Genomic DNA, 18,122 nt, shown 5'->3' with positions numbered 1-18,122 from the left:
TCCGTAACAACCTGCTCTATAAAAATAGCACATGATCTAACCTGTCAGATAAACATTGTAAAAAACATAAAATTAAAACGGTGCCAAAACTGCTATTTTTGTTAGGGCTCGTTCACACAACCGTATGGCTTTTTCAGTGTTTTGCGAGCTGTTTTTAACAGATCAGTTTTTTCCCTTTTTTGTTTCAGTAGTGTTTCCGGTTCCGTTCCGTTTTTCCGTATGGCATATACAGTATACAGTAATAGCATAGAAAAAATTGGGCTGGGCATAAAATTTTCAATAGATGGTTCCGCAAAAACGGAACAGATACGGAAGACATATGGAGTACATTCCGTATGTGTTCTGTTTTTTTTGCGGACCCATTGACTTAAATAGAGCCACGGAACGTGATTTGCAGGCAATAATAGAACATGTTCTATCTTTCAATAGAACGGAAACACGGAAATACAGAAACGGAATGTATATGGAGTACATTCCGTTTTTTGCGGAACCATTGAAATGAATGGTTCCGTATACAGACTGTATACGGAACGCAAAAAACGTTTGTGTGAATGAGCCCTTACCTTGCCTCACAAAAAGTGTAGAGAGTGTATAGAGCAATCAAAACTGCCACCTTATCCCGTAGTTTCCAAAATGGGGTCACTTTTTTGGAGTTTCTACTCTAGGGGTGCATCAGGCGTTCTTCAAATGTGACAAGGCAAAAATTATCCCAGTGAAATCTCCCCTCCAAAAACCATATGGCGCTCCTTTTCTTCTGAGCCCTGCCGTGTGCCCATACAGCGGTTTACGATCACAAATGGGTTGTTTCTGTAAACTACAGAATCAGGGTAATAAATATTGAGTTTTGTTTGGCTGTTAACCCTTGCTTTGTTACCGGAAAAAAAATGGAATAAAATGGAAAATCTGCCAAAAAAGTGAAATTCTGAAATTTCATCTACATTTTCCTTTACCCTGGGTTCACACCTGAGCGTTTCTGAGACGCGCGTTTTACGCGCGTATTTGTCGCGCGTTTTTATGCGCGTTTTTTGCAATAGTAAACGCGCGTTTGACGCGCGTTTGTGTGATTGACTGCAGTGTTGTCCAATGAGTCTATGGCCAAAACGCGCGACAAACGCCCCAAAAAAAGCTCAAGAACTTGTTTATGCGTCGGGCGTTTTACAGCGCGTTCAAACGCGCTGTAAAACGCTCAAGTGTGAACCAGGGCCATAGGGAAGCATTGGTTTTCACGTGTTGAGCGTTTTACAGCGCGTTTGAACGCGCTGTAAAACGCTCAGGTGTGAACTTAGGGTTAAATCTTGTGGAACACCTAAATGGTTAACAAAGTTTGCAAAATCAGGTTTGAATACCTTGAGGGTGTAGTTTCTAAAATGGGGCCATTTATAGGTGGTTTCTATTACAGTGGATATAAAAAGTCTACACACCCCTGTTAAAATGTCAAGTTTCTGTGATGTAATAAAATGGCTGATCCGCCAAAAACGGATGCTGCCCGTGTTCCTTCTGCAATTTGCGGAACAGAACAGGAGGCCCATCATAGAGATGCCTATTCTTATCTGCAAAACGGACAAGAATACAACATGTCTCATAATTTTTCGGTGTCACTGAACGGAGCAACGGATGCGGACAGCACACAGAGTGCTGTCCGCATCTTTTGCGGACCCATTGAAATGAACGATTTCGTATACAGACCGTATCCGGAATCAAAATACGCTCCGTATATGGAACGCAAAAAACTTTTGCGTGCATGAGCCCTTAATGTGACCTATAAACTGTACAACTCAATTGAAAAACAAACTGAAATCTTTTAGGTAGAGGGAATAAAAATAAAATAATATGGTTGCATAAGTGTGCCCTTAAACTAATACTTTGTTGAAGCACCTTTTGATTTTATTACAGCACTCAGTCTTTTTGGGTATGAGTCTATCAGCATGGCACATTTTGACTTGGCAAGACTTGCCCATGCTTCTTTGCAAAAACACTCCAAATCTGTCAGATAGCGAGGGCATCTCCTGTGCACAGCCCTCTTCAGATCGCACCACAGATTTTCAATCGAATTCAGGTCTGGGCTCTGACTGGGCCATTCCAAAACTTTAATCTTCTTCTGGTGAAGCCATTCCTATGTTGATTTTAATGCATAAGTTCTTCTTCATGTTCAGCATTATAGCAGTAGCCTGGAGGTTTTGGGCCAATATTGACTGGTATTTGGAACTGTTCATAATTCCCTCTAGCTTAACTAAGGCTCCAGTTCCAGCTGAAGAAAAACAGCCTTAACCCTGCTTTCACACCTGAGCGTTTCTCAAACGCGCGTTTTCCGCGCGTTTTTATGCGCGTTTTTTGTAATAGTAAACGCACGTTTGACGCGCGTTTGTGTGATTGACTGCAGTGTCCTATGGCCACAAACGCGCGTCAAAACGCCCCAAAGAAGCTCAAGTACTTGATTATGCGTCGGGCGTTTTACAGCGCGATCGTACGCGCTGTAAAACGCCCAGGTGAGAACCATTCCCATAGGGAAGCATTGGTTTTCATGTGTTGAGCGTTTTACAGCGCGTTTGAACGCGCTGTAAAACGCTCAGGTGTGAACTTAGGGTAAAGCATGATGCTGCCACCACCATGCTTCATTGTGGGTATGGTGTTCTTTTGGTGATGTGCAGAGTTGTTTTTGCACCAAACATATCTTTTGGAATTATGGCTAAAAAGTTCAACCTTGGTTTCATCAGACCATAACACCTTTTCCCACATCCTTTTGGGAAACTTCAGATGTGTTTTTGCAAAATGTAGCCTGGCTTGGATGTTTTTATTTTTAAGAAAAGGCTTTCGTCTTGCCACTCTACCCCATAGCCCAGACACATGAAGAATACGGGAGATGGTTATCACATGTACCACACAGCCAGTACTTGCCAGATATTCCTGCAGCTCCTTTAATGTTGCTGTAGGCCTCTTGGTAGCCTCCCAGTTTTTTTCTTCTCGTCTCGTCCAGTTCTTGGTCATATCACTGTTGTGCCATATTTTCTCCACTTGATGATGACTGTCTTCACTGTGTTCCATGGTATATCTAATGCCTTGGAAATTCTTTTGTGCCCTTCCCCTGACTGATACCTTTTAACAATGAGTTCCCTCTGATGCTTTGGAAGCTGTCTGTTGACCATGGCTTTTGCTGTGGGATGCGACTAAGAACATTTCAGGAAAGACCAACTAGAGCAGCTGAACTTTATTTGGGGTTAATCATAGGCACTTAAAATGATGGCAGGTGTATGCTGACTCCTATTTAACATGGTTTTGAATGTGATTGCTTAATTCTGAACACAGCTATATCCCCAGTTATAAGCAACCACATTATTTTAGTTTTTTTTTGTTTTCTTCCCTCCACCCAAAAGATTTCAGTTTGTTTTTCAATTGAGTGGTACAGTTTATAGGTCACATTAAAAGTGGAAAAGGTTCTGAAATAATTTACCTTTGTCTCATTTTTTTACATGACAGAAACCTAACATTTTAACAGTGGTGTGTAGACTTTTTATATCCACTGTATGTAAGCCCAACAGTGACGTCATAACTGAACTGGTCCTTAAAAAAGTGAGTTTTGGAAATTTTCGGAAAAATTTTAAGATTTGCTTCTAAAATTCTAAGCATTCTAACATCCCCAAAAAATAAAACGGCATTCAAAAAATGATCCAAACAAAAAGTAGATATATGGGAAATATAAAGTAATAACTAGTATATGAGGTATCACTATCTGCTTTAAAAGCAGATAAATTGAAATTTAGAAAGCTGCAAATTTTTCAACTTTTTGGGCAAATTTTTGATTTTTTTTAATAAATAAAAATGAAAAATATTGACTGAAATTTACCACTGTCATGAAGTACAATGTGTCACAAGAAAATAATCTCAGAATGGTTCGGATAAGAAAAGCGTTCTAAAGATATTACAACATAAAGTGACACATGTCAATGGTTCGGATAAGAAAAGCGTTCTAAAGATATTACAACTTAAAGTGACACATGTCAGATTTCCAAATAACGGCCTGGTCCTTAAGGTGAAATATGGCAGGGTCCTGAAAGGGTTACGTTCAAGAAAAAATCAATTCAGCAGCTGAGTGCTACATTCACATGCACTACTACAGCACTGGATTTTACAACAGAATAGTGTAAAATCCAGAGGTAGCAAAATTTTGTGTTTATTATCATTTTATGTAGCAACACTTATTGACCCTAATTCTACTACATTTGTATGGCTACCACTTTTGTAAATAAAATACTCTTAGGGTAGGTCACACAAGAGTTTTTAGGAGGAGGCTTTGAGGCTGATTTTTCAGCCAAAGCGAGAGGAGGACCCAGCAGGAAGAAGAAATATATTTCCTATTCCTTTCAAATCCACTTCTGGCTTTGTCTGAAAACCCTACAGGAAAATCTGCTTAAAAACCTAATCCAAAAAACTCTGTGTGAATCTACCTTAACAGCTTTGCAGTACTCTGGGTGTGAGAGAGTTAGGCCTCTTGCACATGAATGTTGTGTTCCCACATACGGCGGGTCCTCAATACACAGGCACCGGCCCATGTGCACTCTGCATCACGGATGTGGACCCATTCACTTGAATGGGTCCGCAATCATGGAGATGCGGAACGGAAGCACAGATCGGAACCCCACGGAAGCACTATGGTGTTTCTGTCCCTGCCTCCGCACCGCAAAAAAAAATAGAACTTGTTCTATTATTTTTCTGTGCGGACGGATCACGGGACTATTCAAGTCGAATGGGTCTCGATCCGTCCCGGCCGCGGCACGGACATTGCCCATGCACTGGGGACCACAAATGCACAACGTTCGTGCGCAAGAGGACTTACAGTAAGGCCAGGTTCACATCTGCTGGAGTTCACTGCAGACTGACTGCTGGAGTTCACTGTATCTAGCATATAAGCCAGCCTTAGGCTGGACATAAAAAACTACATTGTCTGGCTGAAAACTGCTATATAAGCCAGAAAGCAGCTGGATCCTATTATAGTTTGGCAATGCGCATACAGTCAACTCCTGTAGCCTATTCCTTCGCTGGAGCAGACTGCTGGACTTCACAGCCCAGATGTGAACCAGGCCTAACTTGTTTCCTATCCAATTCATTGGAGGCATCTGACTCAATGAGCCTGTTTTATGCACTATTTTGATCCTATTAATATAGTCTGAGTTAAATCCTAACAAATGCTAGATCACTAGGCTAACCTCTGCTTCTTTTCTGACCTGTACAGTTTATGATCAGACAGGGAAATGCCTTGCGTGACACATGCCAATAAGAAACAGCAGTCTGTAATTAAACCTGAGGATTACTTCTAGCCACATTAGGCTTAATTATCTTAATCAGAATGTTTAGTCTCTTTTACCAATGCTTGTTTAGGTGTGTTTTGAAGGAAATGAGGGAATGTTTACTTCTATCTACTATTGGATTATACAGGCATCATTAGGAAATGGCAGCGGAGAACAGGTCAGAGTATACCCTGGAAAGCTCATGAATGAAAAGAGCTTATTCACATTCCAGAAAGCATCTCTGTTCAGCACCCTGTGGTGCATGTTAGCAATGCAAACAGTGTGTGTATAAAGAAGAATGCAGGTGAACATCTATTATGTGCACGCACTCCAAGGCTGGATTCAAACAGAGCATATGGTGGTATTCTTTGAGGCGGTTTTGATGGCTTTTGAAACATTGGCCGCAGTTTAGTCAAAAACTTCAAAAATGTATAGCAAATTCTTGAGAAGTCTACATACATAGGGGTAACATCTGAAATCAATTTAGATCAAGTCTGAGTTGGCATACTTTGCACTAAATTTATCAAACACCGCAGATGTGGTGTATCTTTAAACCTAACCCAAACCTAACTCCTCTAATGGAGTTTGTGACTTTTTTTTTCAAATTTCTAAAAAGTCTAAGCAGGATATTTATCAAATCTGCTACTTCAGTTCAGTGGTGTAAAAATGTTTTTTTGCCACATCTTGTGGCAAAAGTCACAAATCTTGCGACTTTTTGTGAACTGCGCCCCCTCATGCCAGTTTCAAAAGTGGAGTGAGAAGTTGGTCAGGTTTTCCAGTAGATTAGTCTAAAGTCATATTTATGACGTGCAACTTTTCAAAATCTCGCTAAGATGTCGCAGCTGTACGCTCGGTAACCCCTAGGAGTACTTTCACTGTAATAGGTGCAGCAACACTAGACTTGCGCCAAACTTATAAAAACCATGCAACACATTCATACATTTGGTGCAAGATAGCATATTAATAGCATATCCAATATTAAAACTAACTTCAAATACACCTATTATAATCAGAGATGAGAGAATTTCCACTTATGTTTGTTGCTTAAAGGTAACGTAAACCATACCGCAATTCACCTTTAACCAACAAACGAAGTGTGAACGAATTTCATAAGCGGAAATTTGCTCATCTCTTATTATAATAAATCCCTCCCTCAGTTTAAAAATCTGAATTGATAATACAGGTCCTTCTAAAAAAATTGCATATTGTGATAAAGTTCATTATTTTCTGTAATGCACTGATAAACATTAGACTTTCATATATTTTAGATTCATTACACACAACTGAAGTAGTTCAAGCCTTTTATTGTTTTAATATTGATGATTTTGGCATACAGCTCATGAAAACCCAAATTTCCTATCTAAAAAAATTAGCATATTTCATCCGACCAATAAAAGAAAAGTGTTTTTAATACAAAAAAAGTCAACCCTTCAAATAATTATGTTCAGTTATGCACTCAATACTTGGTCGGGAATCCTTTTGCAGAAATGACTGCTTCAATGCGGCGTGGCATGGAGGCAATCAGCCTGTGGCACTGCTGAGGTGTTATGGAGGCCCAGGATGCTTCGATAGCGGCCTTAAGCTCATCCAGAGTGTTGGGTCTTGCGTCTCTCAACTTTCTCTTCCCAATATCCCACAGATTCTCTATGGGGTTCAGGTCAGGAGAGTTGGCAGGCCAATTGAGCACAGTAATACCATGGTCAGTAAACCATTTACCAGTGGTTTTGGCACTGTGAGCAGGTGCCAGGTCGTGCTGAAAAATGAAATCTTCATCTCCATAAAGCTTTTCAGCAGATGGAAGCATGAAGTGCTCCAAAATCTCCTGCTAGCTGCATTGACCCTGCCCTTGATAAAACACAGTGGACCAACACCAGCAGCTGACATGGCACCCCAGACCATCACTGACTGTGGGTACTTGACACTGGACTTCAGGCATTTTGGCATTTCCCTCTCCCCAGTCTTCCTCCAGACTCTGGCACCTTGATTTCCGAATGACATGCATAATTTGCTTTCACCCGAAAAAAGTACTTTGGACCACTGAGTAACAGTCCAGTGCTGCTTCTCTGTAGCCCAGGTCAGGCGCTTCTGCCGCTGTTTCTGGTTCAAAAGTGGCTTGACCTGGGGAATGCGGCACCTGTAGCCCATTTCCTGCACGCGCCTGTACACGGTGGCTCTGGATGTTTCTACTCCGGACTCAGTCCACTGCTTCCGCAGGTCCCCCAAGTTCTGGAATCGGTCCTTCTCCACAATCTTCCTCAGGGTCCGGTCACCTGTTCTCGTTGTGCAGCGTTTTCTGCCACACTTTTTCCTTCCCACAGACTTCCCACTGAGGTGCCTTGATACAGCACTCTGGGAACAGCCTATTCGTTCAGAAATTTCTTTCTGTGTCTTACCCTCTTGCTTGAGGGTGTCAATGATGGCCTTCTGGACAGCAGTCAGGTCGGCAGTCTTACCCATGATTGCGGTTTTGAGTAATGAACCAGGCTGGGAGTTTTTAAAAGCCTCAGGAATCTTTTGCAGGTGTTTAGAGTTAATTAGTTGATTCAGATGATTAGGTTAATAGCTCGTTTAGAGAACATTTTCATGATATGCTAATTTTTTTAGATAGGAATTTTGGGTTTTCATGAGCTGTATGCCAAAATCATCAATATTAAAACAATAAAAGGCTTGAACTACTTCAGTTGTGTGTAATGAATCTAAAATATATGAAAGTCTAATGTTTATCAGTACATTACAGAAAATAATGAGCTTTATCAAAATATGCTAATTTTTTTAGACGGACCTGTATAGCTAACCATGCAAAATCTGCCACCAGTTTTAAAAACCGGAGTGAGTGATGTAAAATGACAAAAGTCACAACCTTTATATTTTTGCAAGTAAGGCCTCATGCACACGACCGTTGTGTGCATCCGTGGCCGTTGTGCCGTTTTCCGTTTTTTTTCGCGGACCCATTGACTTTCAATGGGTCCGTGGAAAAATGCACCGTTTTGCAGCCGAGACCGTAATCCCTCCCCTGTAGTTAACTCGTTGGTAGCCAGTGGGCCCCCCCCCTCCCTCCCCTGTAGTTAACTCGTTGGTGGCCAGCCCCCCCCTTCCTCCGCTGTAGTTAACTCGTTGGTGGCCAGTGGGCCCCCCCTCCCTCCCCTGTAGTTAACTCATTGGTAGCCAGTGGGCCCCCCCTCCCTCCCCTGTAGTTAACTCGTTGGTAGCCAGCCCCCCCCTCCCTCCCCTGTAGTTAACTCGTTGGTGGCCAGTGGGCCCTCTCTCCTCCCTCCCCCTCCTATTTAAAATCTCCCCCCCTATCATTGGTGGCAGTGGAGAGTACCGATCGGAGTCCCAGTTTAATCGCTGGGGCTCTGATCGGTAACCATGGCAACCGGGACGCTACTGCAGTCCCGGTTGCCATGGTTACTTAGCAATTTGTAGAAGCTTCATACTTACCTGCGAGCTGCGATGTCTGTGACCGGCCGGGAGCTCCTCCTACTGGTAAGTGACAGGTCTGTGCGGTGCATTGCGTAATGATCTGTCACTTACCAGTAGGAGGAGCTCCCGGCCGGACACAGACATCGCTGCTCGCAGGTAAGTATGAGTATGAAGAGTATGAAGCTTCTACAAATTGCTAAGTAACCATGGCAACCGGGACTGCAGTAGCGTCCCGGTTGCCATGGTTACCGATCAAAGCCCCAGCGATTAAACTGGGACTCCGATCGGTACTCTCCACTGCCACCAATGATAGGGGGGGAGATTTTAATTAGGAGGGGGAGGGAGGGGAGAGGGCCCACTGGCCACCAACGAGTTAACTACAGCGGAGGGAGGGGGGGGGCCCACTGGACACCAATGAGTTAACTACAGGGGAGGGAGGGGGGGGCTGGCTACCAACAAGTTAACTACAGGGGAGGGAGGGGGGCCCACTGGCCACCAATGAGTTAACTACAGGGGAGGGAGGGGGGGCCCACTGGCCACTAATGAGTTAACTACAGGGGAGGGAGGGGGGGGGCTGGCTACCAATGAGTTAACTACAGGGGAGGGAGGGGGGCCCACTGGCCACCAATGAGTTAACTACAGGGGAGGGGGGGGCTGGCTACCAATGAGTTAACTACAGGGGAGGGAGGGGGGGCCCACTGGCCACCAATGAGTTAACTACAGGGGAGGGAGGGGGGCCCACTGGCCACCAATGAGTTAACTACAGGGGAGGGAGGGGGGGCCGGCCGCACTGGCCACCAATGAGTTAACTACAGGGGAGGGAGGGGGGGGGGGCGGCCGCACTGACCACCAATGAGTTAACTACAGGGGAGGGAGGGGGGGGGCGGCCGCACTGGCCACCAATGAGTTAAAAACAGGGGGGGGGGTCTGCCCCCTGCTGCCTGGCAGCACCTGCCAGGCAGCAGGGGGCAGTCATGTACACAGTTTTTCAGTATATTCTAACCTGAAGCGTCCCCATCACCATGGGAACGCCTCTGTGTTAGAATATACTGTCGGATCTGAGTTTCACGATCTAGCTCATATCCGACAGTATATTCTAACATAGAGGCGTTCCCATGGTGATGGGGACGCTTCAAGTTAAAATATACCATCGGATTGGAGAAAACTCTGATCCGATGGTATAAAAGGGACTCCTGATCTTTACATTAAAAGTCAATGGGGGACGGATCCGTTTGCAATTGCACCATATTGTGTCAACGTCAAACGGACCCGTCCCCATTAACTTGCATTGTAATTCAGGACGGATCCGTTTGGCTCCGCACGGCCAGGCGGATCCTCCAAAAATCAAGGAAGACCCACGGACGAAAAAACGGTTACGGATCACGCACCTACGGACCCCGTTTTTGCGGACCGTGAAAAAATACTGTTGTGTGCATGAGGCCTTAGTCAAAGTTCCCGTTTTTTGAAGCCAGAATTCTGGAGTATAGAGCTTGATTAATTCCCTCATTGCATTTTTGTCATTCTTGTGGTTGGTTTGTTTATTTGTTACAAACATAACATGATATGGGTTATGCCTTTTTTTTTTCCCGAGCATCTTGTCCGGCTTTTTCAGTGGTTTATAGTCAGTTTTTTACGGATCCGTTGTTCCTTTTTGTGTTTCTGTTCCATTTCTCCGTATGGCATATACAGCAATTACATAGAAGAAATAGGGATGGGCATAAACTTTTCAATAGATGGTTCCGCAAAAATGGAACGGATACGGGAGACATACGGAGTACATTCATTATGTGTTCCATTTTTTTGTGTGGACCCATTGACTTGAATGGAGCCACGAAACGTGATTTGCGGGCAATAATAGGACATGTTCTATCTTTCAATGGAACGGAAAAACGGAAATACAGAAATGGAATGCATACAAAGTACATTGTAAACTTGATAAAATTATATTACATTTTTTTACATCACCATATTCTGCCGCCCATAACTTTTTGTATCCTTTTGTCTACTGAGCTGTTTAGAGGCTAATTTTTTGCAGGACAATCCGTAGTTTTTATTGACGCTATTTTGGAGTGTGCGTGACTTTTTGATCACATTTTATTAAACTTTTTGGGGGGTAAAAGAAGCAATGTAAAAATGGCAAATAGGCCATTTTGACCCTTTTTTTCATTACGCCATTCGCCGTATTTTTTATTTTTTTTCTATTTTAATTGTATGGGCGTTTTCGGTCGCGGTTATACCCATGATGTTTATATTTATTGTTATTCAGGTATTAATTTTTTAATTATACGGAAAGGGGGGTGATTTTAACTTTTATTCTAAATTTTTGAACATTGTTTGTTTAATTTTTGATTTTGATGCTCATATATGAGCCTATATATTATGTTTTTTCATTTTAAATTTTGGTCTATCAGAGAGTTTTAAAATGTGATTTAAACTGAATATTGCTCATTTCTTATCCTGGCCTGCCATCTGGTGGCCAAAATAAGAATTGCAGCATGAACACTTTCAGCCTCGTCAGCACATGTACGGCGCTGGTAGAGAATGGGTTAAAAGTCGAAAAAACCCTGATAAACTAAATTTAAGGCTTTTTTTTTTTTCAAGCGTTTAGAATGCTGCAAAATGTGTGCGTATGTATATGTGTGCATCAAGGCCTAAATGTTAGCTAATTTGTAGAAACTGGAGAGAATAGAGGAGAACCAAGACATCGAATTCTGGTATCCCTGCAAATGATTAAAAAACATTATTACATTTAGAAAAACAACAAATGATGAGTTCTGATGGGCAAATTGATATAAGAAAGTTGATTTCTGCAAAGCATTGTTCTGGATTACATTTAACCCCTTCCCTTACTCCCTGCCTTCCATAAGCCATAATTTTTTATTATTTTTTCTGTTTGCATAGATATATGAAGGCTTCTTTTTTTTTTTGCCAGGACCAAGGTGTGCTTTCTAATGGGACCATTTAATATTGCATATGATGGCAAAAAATTAATAGAATGGAAATTCTGCCATAGTTTTATCAGTTTCATTTTTAGGATGTTCATTCTCCGGGTAGGTACAGTTATAGTGATATAACATGTATATAGTTTTTTCTTGTGTTTTAATACAGCAAAAAAAAAAACTTTGAAAACAATAATTTTTTTCATATTTAGGTCTATGGAGCTGTGTGAGGTCTCATTTTTTGTGTGGCGATCTATAGCATTTATTGATACTATTTTGGGGTTTTTGATCACTTTTTATTTAATTATTTTTGAGAGGTGAAGCGACCAACTGTTTCCATCATGATATACACCATATAGAATAAATATGTTTATAGTTTAATAGTTCAGGCATTTTGGGACGTGGTGATACTAATGATCATTCGATGAGGAAACCGGCCAGGACTCGCTCCAAATTGCACGCTGCACGGGAGAGGAGCAACCTCCAACGAACAATAGAACAAGAAATCCCAACAGCTGTGTCTTTGCAAACAGGTTTCTTTTATTTCATCACAGGTTTCCAGAAAATGTCCTACAGCCAGGATGCGTTTCGGAGCACGAGTCCTGGCTATAGGACATTTTATGGAAACCTGTGATGAAATAAAAGAAACCTGTTTTGTTTGCAAAGACACAGCTTCTGGGATTTGTTGTTATACTAATGATCATCACATTTATTTATTTTAAATAAGGTGATTTTTATATTTTCTGATATTTTTAAACACTTTTTTATTTATTTTTACACTTACCTTAAGTCTTTAAAATGCGATCCTCTGATAATTTCTCCCATAGACTGTAAAGATTTACCATTGCAGTCTATGGGAGATTCAGTCCTTTCTTATCAAGCCCTGCCACAGGCCAGGCTTGATACGAATGAGGCCTATAGGTGAGTGTTAGGCCCCATGCACACGGCCGTTGTTCACGGCCGTGTGCGGGCCGTGGAACCGCGGCCTGGATCCCTCCTGAGAGCAGGAGCGCACGGCGTCATAGCAACCAGTAACTAAGTGCACTACTGCTCTCAGGAGGGATCCAGGCCGCGGTTCCACGGCCCGCACACGGCCGTGAACAACGGCCGTGTGCATGGGGCCTTAAGGTGAGCATACACCTTCAGTAGCTGTTGGCTTAACACTTGTTCAGCGGGCAGCTATTCCTCTTGGATCCATATATACATGCTGTCAGACACCTCTGGTGGCAGCTTTTCTTCTAGGGGAACGAACAAAGTGCATCATCTTAAACTTACAATGTCCAATCCTTCCTTCCTCTGACATCATCTGTTAAGGAAGAGTCGTAAGGACCCCCAAACACATGAGACAATCCTAGATGTTGGATACCCACCTATTACAAGAACCTAATTCTCTCGAAATGATTGGAGTGGCAGCATGAGAATGCGCACTGCTGCTCCTTTCTTCTCTATCGGAGTTCCGGAAAAAACTGAACACTGTACTGCGCTGTGTCCAGCAGTCCCACACATAATTATTAAGGCAGCAGTGTGCATGTTCAACCTGCTGCATTCATTTCAGGGGTACAGGCCCTGTGGATAAGTGATATCTCACAAACTGACTGAAAAGGACTGCATGACCTAAATATGATCTGAGGTTGCTCTAATAAAAATAAGTCTGGTGACATATTTCTAGTATATATGTGTTGTCATTCGGCATTTAAAAGTGACACCAATACTATCATTATATGCAAACAAGCAGTTTATCTTGCTCAGATATTTTCAACAAAAGAGTTGGCCGATTACATTCATCCATATAAAACCAACACATATTCACATTCAAATTGCTGTCATATATTTACCTTGTCAGTCTGTAAGCTCACAGCAGTTCCATATCTGCAGTAAGTGACAAAATGCTCACAGTTGTCCCACAGCAAGCTATAAGATGTGGTTCCCACAAGTTTCTCAGCCCTCTGAGCCACTTCTTCATTAGAAAGAGGTGTTTTTTTTACATGTTGGTCCATGCTGTTTAGTAATATAATAGCACCATACGCAAAATCCTGCACATTGTCCACTCTCACACTAGCTATTTTAGCTAGCACTCCTCCTATCAATCTCTTGTTAGTCACAACTTTCTCAACATACGTCTTTTTGCAAGTTAAAACTGGAAGAATGTCTGGAATCAAATGTGCAACTTGATTGTTCCCAAGGTAGATGCCAAAATGGACAAAGAGAGTGCGTGGAACTTCCAGAAGATCACCTCTTTTAAAGAGCGATGTCTCGTACATATTACCATTTGTGTCAGCTACTGAAATGCAGTTTGGTTTTGGTTTTAAAAAGAACAATATCTTGTCCAAAAGAAATGACAGTAAACCTAAGACTGGATTTTTCATCTTCGGTAGTTGTTTGCTGGTTTGCAAGTAGCCTTAATGAACTCACATTCTTAGCAAATCCTGTATTTTATCATGGCATGTGGGTTGGGTCCTGTGCTTTATACAGCTTAGTATGACTGGTTAAAAAGTAGGCAGCTCTTACAAGTCTGACACTTACTAAGTACTGCACAATTAATAAGGAATAACTACACACCTACTGAAACATGACTAATATACAATTAACAATGTGGACGTTGGCATATTTTATAGTCTATCACAAACGTAAATATTCATCCCAACAGAACAACACCCAATAAGAATAAACACTAAATATCAGTTTCTGGTTATACATGGGCAGTGGGCTCTATAATAATGCATAACAGAACCAAGTGCTTTATATAACTGCTCTTAGGCTGGTTTAACACTGCCGGTAGGAGTTCAGCCTGCTGGAGCTCTCTGTATCTCCACTAGCCTGCTGGAGCTCTCTGGATCTCCACTAGCATGCTGGAGCTCTCTGGATCTCCACTAGCCTGCTGGAGCCTCTCGATCTCCACTAGCTTGCCGGAGCTCTCTGGATCTCCACTAGCCTGCCAGAGCTCTCTGGATCTCTACTAGCCTGCTGGAGCCCTCTGGATCTCCACTAGCCTGCTGGAGCTCTCTGGGTCTCCACTAGCCTGCTGGAGCTCTCTGGATCTCCACTAGCCTACCGGAGCTCTCTGGATCTCCACTAGCCTGCCGGAGCTCTCTGGGTCTCCACTAGCCTGCTGGAGCTCTCTGGATCTCCACTAGCCTGCCGGAGCTCTCTGGATCTCCACTAGCCTGCCGGAGCTCTCTGGATCTCCACTAGCCTGCTGGGATTTGGCTGGACAAATACAATTTTTTGTCTGTCCAATTCCAGGCAATGTCTGCCAGACTTGCATTAAAGGGGTATTTCGGTTTCATGATATTGATGACCTATCAGTCATCAATATCAGATCGATGAGGGTCCAATTCCCCAACTACCGATCAGTTGTCTGAAGAGGCCACGGAAGGGAGCCGGGAATTAAATCGCCACAGATCTTATCTTAATGACTTATGTTAAAGGATCATTACGGTTTCAAGATATTAATAACCTGTCCTTAAGGAAAACCCACTATGCACTAGAACACCATTATGAAGGTGTACATTCTATCAGTAGCAGGTCTGTACTTGCCATTGCTTATAACCATTATTTGGTCATGAATCAGCAAAGAGGAAGAAATACATTACAAATCAAGAACTCCTTGTTGAGAGAAATACATTCTAGATATACACATATGGGAGGTAGATTTACTAATAGGAGGAATGTGCCTTTATTTTGTGTGGGTGTGCCTCATTTATGAAATAGCACAGAGTAATAATTAATTGGCTTAAGTGTAATGTGATTTAGACACTGTCAGTGAAAGTACACCAGAGGGTTCTCTGATGTGGAGATGCAACATTTTTGTGACTTTTACAAAAGTCATACATTGTAAATGCCCCAGGCTGGATGATGGTACACCTTTATCCTGTTGAGGTTTTACCACATATTAGGTGGCTCACTTTGTACCAGAATGGCATGCCTGATTTTTTGTGCATATTAAAGCACCACTAAGTCATGTCCCCTTTCCCTGTGCCAAGGCAAAAAAATAAGTCTTGAGATACTTAATAAATGTGGTGCATGGATACCCCTGAGTGGCTGAGCCTCATGTACCCTGGAGTCTCCCACTTATGTTGGAGAGCTTGTGGCCTAAGGGGTACGCTTTTCCACATTTTGTGGAATTGCCCGCGTCTTAAACCCTTGTGGATAGAAACCTTCTCTCTAGCTTCAGAACTCCTTGGCAATGCCTTGGTTCCCTCTCCCGCTCTAGCCATCTTGTTTATTGGTTTGGAGAATATCCCCTCTAAACTCTGAGTGGTTATCGCCCATATCTTCTTATCCACCAAATTGGCCATCACTGCCAACTGGAAGAGCGCTAATATTCCCGCCAGGGAGGACATCGTGGCCAGGGTAAATCTAACATGCCTTTTTGATCCATGTCCTTAGTTAAACACAATTACCCTAGGTATGAAAAGTTATGGCATATATGGAGGACCTCTAAGTATATGACTCCTTCAACGACAGTTCTGTTAATTGTTTCTTTGTATGTTATTTTTTCACATATGTGATTACTCACAAGTATATGACCTCTAATGATGGTGTAACTTGTTTATTGTCGGAAAACCAATAAAAATGTATTGATTAAAAAATGTGGTGCATGGACTCTGCGCCAGAATTCTGATGCATTACCAACAGTAAATCTACTGCAGTATACTCATCTTTTTCATTTAATAGACAGAAAACTATACCATTTCACAAACAAATAATCTAAGTGCTTTAAAGTTTCTCTACACTTAACAATACATTCTTTTCTTTCCTGTAGCAATGCTGCAAGCAGTAGCCTGGAAAGCTGGAGATCTCTGAGTTAAAATCTTTGAAACTGCTGAGTCTAAAGCTGTGGGTTTGGAAGCTCCTTCATTCTAATAACCCCACCATCACCACCACCAAAGCTATCTTCTGCTACAACTGAAGGTTCTCTTTAAGTATTATACTGCTGAAATGCATCATTAGCTGGTGAAATGTCAACAAAAGTACCATTCCCAGTGCAAAACATAGTGTAAAAGATGCCGGTATTCTACTGAAGGAGTCTTTGGGAAAGCAGGTAGAAATGTATCACAACTGAGCCCCATGCTCACAGCAGAGACACCTACAGGAAGCTGTACACAGATAAACCACTCGCTGTCCTATTATGGGGTATTTTCCCTTGGAAGTGGAATAGCTCCATGATAAGTAATTAGCAAGCAGTATGAATCCAAAAAAAAAATATCACAGCATACTCAATCAGAAATACCTCCGCATGCTATCACAAGGTATTGGAGGAATATGGAGGTACAGTTGGGCAGAAAACCCTAAGGGTGCTGCATTTTGGCTTTATACAGTTTAGGCTACTTTCACACCTGCGTTCGGTGCGGATCCGTCTTGTATCTGCACTGACAGATCTGCCCCGATAATGTAAACACTTGTATCCGTTCAGAATGGATCCGTTTGCATTATTCTTTAGAAAAAAAGTCTAAGTCAAAACTGATCCGTCCTAAATTACATTGAAAGTCCATAGGGGACGGATCCGTTTTCAATTGCACCATATTGTGTGATTGAAAACGGATCCGTCCCCATTGACTTACATTGTAAGTCAGGACGGATCCGTTTGGCTCTGCATCGTCAGGTGGACACCAAATCGCTGCAAGCAGCGTTTTGGTGTCCGCCTCCAGAGCGGAATGGAGGCGCAACGGAGCCAAACTGATGTATTCTGAACTGATCCTTATCCATTCAGAATGCATTGGGGCTGAACTGATCCGTTTTGGGCCGCTGTGAGAGCCCTGAACCGGATCTCACAAGCGGACCCTGAAACGCCAGTGTGAAAGTAGTCTTAGTTGTCCAGAGCTTGTGTATCTTGTAAAAGTTGTAAAGCTAAGAGACATTATATTACCACTGAGCTGGCTGTGCTTCTGACCACACGTCTCTTCTGTCTCTGTTTATGACTGTGCAGGCTCTTTATAAAGACATATTTTGCATGGTAATAGCTGTACTTTGCTTTACACAATAAAGCCTATCAGATACCATCATATTATATTAGGGCTATCGGTATGCAGAATCTAAGATAAAGGGGCATGATCATTCACTATAAACCACATTCTTTAACCATGTATTTGTCTTAATATTACTATCAGGTTTCAAAAATGAAATTAAAATGAAACTATTACTGAATTATTTAATCCAATCTGTTTTTAAATTATTATGTACTGGATATGACACATAAAGGCATTGTAATATATATTGTGGGACTGCCAACCGATACTTAGACAATGCGTAAGTTCAGGATAGTTATATTATATATATATATTTTAGTCATGTTAAATACATATAATAAAAATGATCTGCCTATTTTTGTTTATAAAGTTAAATAATTCTAATAAATGAGTAAACTAATTCTGACAAATAGAGCTGTAACGTGTTTTAATAGCTCTGTTATAGCACAGATTTTGCTGCGGTTTTCCTGTGAATTTTATGCTGTGCATTACTAGCGGTGAAATAGAAA

At 42.0% G+C, this 18,122-nt stretch overlaps 1 protein-coding gene and 1 long non-coding RNA gene across 2 annotated transcripts in view; one reads left to right on the top strand and one right to left on the bottom strand.

Annotated features, from left to right (window-relative positions):
* LOC122941866 (lecithin retinol acyltransferase-like) overlaps nucleotides 1-14,023 on the bottom strand; it is a 48,719-nt gene extending 34,696 nt beyond the window's left edge. The window contains exon 1 of the mRNA XM_044299442.1: nucleotides 13,480-14,023. Coding sequence (XP_044155377.1) covers nucleotides 13,480-14,010 — 531 coding nt within the window. The 5' untranslated portion in view covers nucleotides 14,011-14,023. The remainder of the gene's footprint in view (nucleotides 1-13,479) is intronic.
* The window catches only part of LOC122942000, a 39,208-nt gene extending 22,070 nt beyond the window's left edge, over nucleotides 1-17,138 (top strand). Inside the window, exon 4 of the long non-coding RNA XR_006390534.1 lies at nucleotides 16,410-17,138. This is a non-coding gene — a long non-coding RNA (uncharacterized LOC122942000). The remainder of the gene's footprint in view (nucleotides 1-16,409) is intronic.
* The last annotated feature ends 984 nt before the right edge of the window (nucleotides 17,139-18,122 follow it).

This window comes from Bufo gargarizans, chromosome 1 (assembly GCF_014858855.1).
Source record: "Bufo gargarizans isolate SCDJY-AF-19 chromosome 1, ASM1485885v1, whole genome shotgun sequence".
NCBI lineage: Eukaryota > Metazoa > Chordata > Amphibia > Anura > Bufonidae > Bufo > Bufo gargarizans.
This window is presented reverse-complemented; position numbering and strand designations above follow the sequence as displayed.